At 35.0% G+C, this 7,328-nt stretch overlaps 1 protein-coding gene across 1 annotated transcript; it reads right to left on the minus strand.

The window, feature by feature from the left end:
- Positions 1-248: 248 nt before the first annotated feature.
- On the minus strand, positions 249-1,448 carry LOC127137268 (two-component response regulator ORR21). The gene is made up of 4 exons (XM_051063739.1): positions 1,391-1,448; positions 863-1,300; positions 627-703; positions 249-533 (listed from the first exon to the last, which is right to left on the minus strand). Exons 1-4 carry the CDS (start codon positions 1,446-1,448, stop codon positions 249-251), a joined length of 858 nt encoding a protein of 285 aa, XP_050919696.1.
- Positions 1,449-7,328: the final 5,880 nt, after the last annotated feature.

A 7,328-nucleotide genomic window follows, 5' to 3' on the forward strand; every position in this document is an offset into this window, starting at 1 on the left:
ACAGTGATCTTGTGCCGTTCTTCATAAAATATACTTTATGAATTTATCTCACAAACACACACACTCGCATTTAACCACAATGTATATAATATATCAATTTACTTTAAAAGAACCATTGCATCTTTATGAGTTCAAAATTGACTCATGAATGCAAAGCTAAAAACAACTAGTTAATTACATTAATGAATAAAATGAATATATCTTCCTTCCACGACCTTCTTCTATGTCTTCATATGAATTCAGATGCTTCAAAATAATAATGATATTAACTCATCATCTAAATCAAAGAGCAAGTCAGATGGATCAGGAAAATCGTTCATAATGTCGGAGACTTGATAATCGCCAAAACCAGTTGAAAGCTTTTCTGTTTCATTATTGTAGCCAATGTCGGAAACTTGATGATAATTAGTAGTAACATCAGTTGAATGCTGTTGTAACATTGATTGAGCATGTTCAGATTCAGCTGGAATATCAAATCTACTTTTCTTTGACCTTTTTCCACAACATGGTTTCTTTAAATAATTCCTATACTTCTGCAAAACAATATTGTAATCAGAATGTTAATAATAATTTCTCCATACACTCTTAACAAAAATATATAAATCATATATAAAAGTAAAAGAAACCTGCAAATGACTTGCAACATGTTCTGTTGTCAAACCAGAAACATCCATCATTTTGAGAATCTTTCTAGGTTTTGCCTCTGAAAATAAACAACAATGCACATAACTTGACTTGTTAAAGAATACAAACAAAGAAAATATAATAACCATGAAAGATTCATACCATCTACGCCAAGTTGGTTCACAGCATTTAGAAACTGTTGATTGCGGTGTCCATGATAACCTGCTCTTTTTTGCACCTGTTTCTTTTGGAGGATTATCATCTTCTCTCTCCCGTTTTCTTTCATGCCGAGGACCCTCCATGATTTCAACAACTTCATGTTCTTTATAGCTTTGCGCTTTCAAGAATCCAAGAACTTCATCTTCTTTATGACTTTCAGTCTCCAAGATTTCAACAAGTCCAGGTTCTTTATGGAGTTGCGCATTCAAGAATCCAAGATCTTGATGTTCTTTATGACTTTCAGTCTCCAAGATTTCAAGAACTTCAGGTTCTTTATGGAGTTGCGCATTCAAGAATCCAAGATCTTCATCTTCTTTATTCTCCATCAAAGTTTTTCTGGCAACGTGTCCCCACATGGTCTTGAATTGTTTTTCATGCAGAGGTTGAACCCAATAATCACATGCGCCATGAATTATAGACTTTAGGACAGAACTTTCTGTGGCATCAGAAGAAATCACTACAAACATAAATAATAATAACGTTAGTTACAATATAGATAATATGCATGAACTGTTTTAAGGTAGGGTTACAGTACATAAGCACTTACCAATGACAGGTATTTTGTGTTGTAGGGTTACATATTGAACAAAGTTATAAGAATCCATGTTTGGCATACAAACGTCAATCAGCATCATATCAAAATAACCACACCTTTCCACGAGAAGATTAAAAGCATAAGAAACTGAATTTGATATAACCACACCTTTCCACGAGAAGATTAAAAGCATAAGAAACTGAAGTGCATTTGGTTACCCGATAATGATATCTATCACACATTTCTTGAATTTCATTAAGAAGAATAGTGTCATGATGAATGACAAGGATCTTGAGATTAGTTGAGAATAGTTCCATCTTAGAATAAAGAGACTTAGAATTCAATAAAACAGTATTGTGGTTTGTTGTTATAATTACCACTATTTAAAAGAAAATTAAACTTAGTGGATAATTGGTCTAAGGAATAGTGGGCCTTTGTCCCGTGTTGAAACTCCAAACCCAATAAAACTATACTTAGTAAAGACCTATTATTTATTCTCACCCTCTTATGAGTTTGGTTGGCACCCCTTTTATTCCATTCAATTCTTGCCCTTCTCACCCACATGGGTTAGTGGAGCTTCTTGTCCTACGGTTGTGGTTGTTTCGACATAAGAGGATTATGGCACTGTTCCTTCGTTTTTTAGGATTGGTTCATCATTTATAAAAGTTGATCTCATGTGTTTCTTTATTCTGAAGGACTGTTGTTTTTGATCTCTGGCTATACTTCTTCATCGATGACGACTCATACTCCAGACTTAGGTGTGCAATTTATTCATGATCAACTAATCCATTTGCACGCTTTTCCTCAGTCAAGTGTCCCTAGTTTAGCTAAGAAATGTCAATCATGGGTGTCAATCAATCCCCATGTATTTGTGCTTACTTTTATTTAATGAAATCAAAGATGACCTGTTTTTCGAGATCTTAAACGTTAGTGACATGTGTCAGAAACGTGCTAAGTTTTTCTAAAACTCTAAGGTGATTTAGGGAGTCTTTTATGCCTTCCACTATAAAAGGCTTCCCTCGTGGCATTTGCTCCATTTTACCCTTTCTCTACAAGTTCGTCCAAGTTATTTTCCCTTGTCATCTCTTTGCTCGCAACCTTCTCTCGGGTACGAAATCCTTTTTTTCTTTATTTTTTGTAGTGGATTTTTCAAAGGTATGCTTGAGATAGGGTTCTTACGTTAGATGTAGGGATTTAGGTAAGTAGTCCCTTTTTGACGATTACAATAGTGGTGGTGATTTCTTTTTGTTATACTATTTTATCAGGAACAAAATATATTCCTCCTCCGTCGTGTCCAAGGATGTTGGATACTTTGTTTCTAATTACACCTCATAAAAACAAAATCATATTTTTCGATTGGGAATAGATGTTGCTTCGTTGGAGGAGGATTAGCTCTTCCTAGAGATTTGTTTACCTTAGAGAGGGTTGAAGGAGAAGAGCGATCCAAAACGCAGCGGAATTTAAAATTTCTCCTTTAGTGATCCTTACGAATGAGCGTGATCAGTGATAGAATCGTTACCTCTTGTGACGATTGTAACCTTTGATGCAGATCTACGGAGCGATCACGAACGTTGAACGATGACAACGCCTCTACTCAGTCCACACGAACGGATTCCTTCAATATCAGTGCTAGCTGCTACGAATGAAGGCTTTGAGTGAGTGAGAGAGAGAGAGAGAGAGAGAGAGAGAGAGAGAGAGAGATAAACAAAATTGCAACTGCTCAAATGCTTCTATACAAGGGTTCTATTTATAGAACCACTTGTGTGGGCTGCAAGCTAAAAATCCCACTCAAGTGTATGTGGCCCATATCTTATAATATGTCAAAATCACTTAAGCGCGTGGTACCTTACCATATTTCGTATTCTACTTAAGTATACCGTACCTTACGATGTTCTACAATTCACTTAAGGGCATCGTACATTACGGTATTCCTTAGTTACTCTATCTCTCATAAATCCGTCTTTTTGTGTGTGACCCTGTAGGTTTTCGCAGCATTGACAATTATATTAAATCACACATTTAACATAATAAACAGTGAGCGGTATCTAGCAACACATCACTGCTACCTAAGACACGAAAATGTCATGTGATCTGACAAATCCTTTTGTGATAATACTTATGTGTACAATTACCCTTTTTCCCTTATGTCTATATTGAACACAAGGCATAGACCGTGTCATCCTTGTCCAGTTCAATATTGGGCCAATAGACATTTATCCTGTTACGCAGGATGGGAAAATTCCATCTAGGTCACTCATGTCCCTTAGCATGCTTCGTTGAGTACCCATCAATTGTCTTTATGGTCATCTAGTTACGGACAACGTTTGATTAGCAATAAGGCACTTGACTCTACATCTAGGGTCCATAGTGGTTTTAGCTCGAAGGGTCGTATACAACATTATCACCATGAGAATAACTTATGACACTTTGTATAACATTCTATATAGTATTCTCATAGCGGGTCAATCCAGTATAAATATTACTCTTAATATTCATACCTATGTTTAAGACTTGATAACTCCTTATCCATAATCCATGAGATGTGATCATCAGTCTATATACATAATAGTCTTAATGCTTTAATGTTATCCCACTTCACAATAAAGCTCGACTACGGATACTTTAAGAATAGTGTCCTTATGTTTAATGTGATCTCATGATTAAGTCACACTTGATACATTAAACGGACTAGCTATTCTAGGGACTTTATTAGACAAAAATAATAAAGAAAAAACCTTTTATTATTAATAAACAATTCGATACAAGTACCAAAAGTATTGGCCTCTAGGGCTTACACCAACAAGGGTGACATCACTTGTTTCCTTTGAACTTATTTCACCATACCTCTATTTTTACCTCCCCGACATCAAAGACGTGAGAGTTTTTTCCCCCTTTCTCCTTTTTCCGTGGAGATCTTAAGAATTCTTAATGTCACTCTCTCCCAACTGTTTCCCAATAGCTGGGTCTACATCAAGGCCTTTGAGATGGTTGCGAGGACCTGGACATTACTTCTACCACATGGGCATTTTTCTCCTTTACCACAAACCCATAAAAGGGTAGCTAAGTGTCCCTAGGAAATTGACCAGCTCAACGTCTTCTCACCTCCCATTTCAATCATTGTAAGTATTGGAAAGATAAGTTTGTTCTGATTAGGGGGAGAGGCGACTTTCTCGGGATGCTGGGATCTAATGGCCCCCCGTTTTTTCCTTTGTCTTGGATGGAGGATCTGATAATAATCACGGGGTACAAATCGGTGTTCTATTCTCTTAATGAGAAAAAGATTATTCGCTTCTTGTTGTAGTTTAATGTTACAAACTACTAAGAAGTAACTAACCTCTGGTTGGGGGTGGCGATTGTAACACCCTAACCTCTGACTCTAAGGAATGTATAATAACAATTATTTTATGAAAATGATTATCTTTTGGTTAATGAATTGAAAGGTTTGTGAGCATGGTGAAGATGTTGTTTGGACCAAGAGTGTAGCGTTCGAACCTGTACAATGGTGTCTGAACCAAGAATGCGGTATTTTAACCAAGAAATGGTGATTAACCATGAATGAGGGGTATTTTGACCAGGAAATTTTGATTAACCGTGAATGAGGTGTCTAAACTAGGAATGTGGTGTCTAAACCAATGCAGTGTTGTAGGGGTTTGCCTAGACTCGGTGATCAAGACCTATAAAGGGGGTTTGCCTAAACCAGGAGATTAACAAAGCAAACATGCAAGAGTATGGGTCTTTTAACCAAGAGACGGTGATTAACCCAAAGATAGGTATTTTAACCAAGAATTGGTGATTAACCTAAATAGATGTATTTTAACCAGGAGATGAAGATTAACCTCAAAGAGAGTATGAGTGTAAAAACCAAGAGGTATTGTGTTGGGTCCAAAGGGAATGGTATTTTTGATTTTGATTGTTATGGATTTTTTATTTGAGGATGAACGTTGAAATTTATTTTGATTTGAATTGCACTAAAGTCTACGAGTAGAGGTGAGTACTTTGAACAACTGGGTCATACACTATGTATCCAAAGATATTCATAATAAGGATAGGATCGACATTCTATGATACCAACTATGTAACACCATAAACCCGCAATTTAACTTATTAATTTTTAATCAAGAAATTGACGCGGAACATAATAGAAACATTAAGGGCGACATATAACAAATATTTAGCTTTTATTTTAAAAAAAGGAAAACTAAATCCAAACAATAATAAAATGCATTGATTCATTTCAACATTTAATAAGGAAAAATAGTAAAACAATGATCCATGCTCGATGTTACAATATCAAAGCTACGAAACGAAATAAACTACTAGCCAAATTGATGTTCGGCGAAACATGAAATAACATAAAACAACTTGAACATCTTCTATAAAATAGCCACACTATCACTCATTAGTCTCAACCTTATAGTCATCTACATAGATTCATATATGTGTAACAACATAGAAATAAAGAGGGGTGAGAATACATTCGTATATAAATTTTAATGACATAATAACAACAAGGATAATTTACTGCGCACATGTATTAGCAGTTACCGTACACAATTTCATAAACACACAAAGAAATGCAAAATGTAATACTCGTCTCCTATACTCCCATGCAAGTGGTACCATCATCAAATTTCAAAGTTATTTTACTGAGAATCCTAAATCTCGTGACCGAAGTCCATAATCGTCAGACTGAAGTCCTAAATCGCCAGACCGAAGTCCTGATCTAACACCGATATATATGATGCATGATGATGACAAACAAATGCAATGCTTCCATCCAAACCTCCAATACGACATAATACATCATTGTTTAAGGATAACTCTGATTCTCATGAATCTAATACACCTCCAAAAGGATAAATATCGTATCCATAGAGACCAATGATTTTAAAGAAGGGGTAGTAATGATTTATTATCTTAAGCAATAAAAGGGTTATGTGTTTGTTGTGAAGCAAAAATGTAAATAACAAAAGATAAATAATAGAAAGTAAAGTTGGAGATGTCGATGTTAATAGTGAGAAGGCTTTGGGAGGTAGATTTCATCATTACATATCTGTCATGCACATTCATAGGTTAGTAATATGTTTTGTATCCAACGTATAATACTACCACATGTTACCCTCATTTGTATCTCTTTTTAGTGTCCATGTTGTGAGATAAGTACATTACCTAATAGAATTATATATATTACTATTAACCAACACAGAGCATTAAGTCCCGACAGTCGTAAAGGAGCGAGACTCCACACAGATCCTTCTATAATGCTTGTGCATATTGAGCCTATACTTACGTATATAATCTTGGATCTAGTAATGACAAGCACCTCTTGATGTCAAGTCACACCATGAAGACAAGTTTTAAGTTACAAAACTAAAACAAGCATACTGATTAAAGAGTCGCCAATATTACAACATGAGTATATTTATATAGAATGTCATGACCTATTTAGTACATGAATATAATGAATACATCTAACCTCAACAATAAAAAATTTAGCTACACTTACACATGGTTAACATAACATCTTAAGGTCTTTCCAGAGACGTCGACTTCGAAAAATTTCATACCTTCATCCATATCTAAAGAAACCTATCTATGGACTCAAACGGGCAAGTAGACAATGTAACACCACCACCATTCTTGAATTAGGCTTTACTCAATTCAAAGTTGATTATTCATTGTTTAGTAAAAAGAATAATTTGTCTTTTACTGCTATTTTGGTATACGTGGATGATCTTATTCTTACCAGAAATATTTTATCTAAATTCATTCAAATAAAAAATGTCTTCAATGAGAAATTTAGCATTAAGGATCTGAAAAATCTCAAATATTTTCTAGATTTAGAAATTGCTAGATCCCTTATAGGCATCACATTATGCAAAAGAAAATATTATTTGAATTTATTGTAGGATACTGAGTTATTGGGAGCTAAGCCCACATCTACCCTAAT

The sequence above is a fragment of the Lathyrus oleraceus genome, chromosome 4 (genome assembly GCF_024323335.1).
Source record: "Lathyrus oleraceus cultivar Zhongwan6 chromosome 4, CAAS_Psat_ZW6_1.0, whole genome shotgun sequence".
NCBI lineage: Eukaryota > Viridiplantae > Streptophyta > Magnoliopsida > Fabales > Fabaceae > Lathyrus > Lathyrus oleraceus.

Bases quoted from the DNA above. Each gene is read 5' to 3' on its own strand.
- LOC127137268 (XM_051063739.1), bottom strand. From the start codon at position 1,448: ATGGATTCTTATAACTTTGTTCAATATGTAACCCTACAACACAAAATA. The intron at 1,301-1,390 runs GTAAGTGCTTAT...TTATGTTTGTAG, and splicing joins ACACAAAATACCTGTCATTG to TGATTTCTTCTGATGCCACA. The intron at 704-862 runs GTGCAAAAAAGA...GTTTATTTTCAG, and splicing joins TAATCCTCCAAAAGAAACAG to AGGCAAAACCTAGAAAGATT.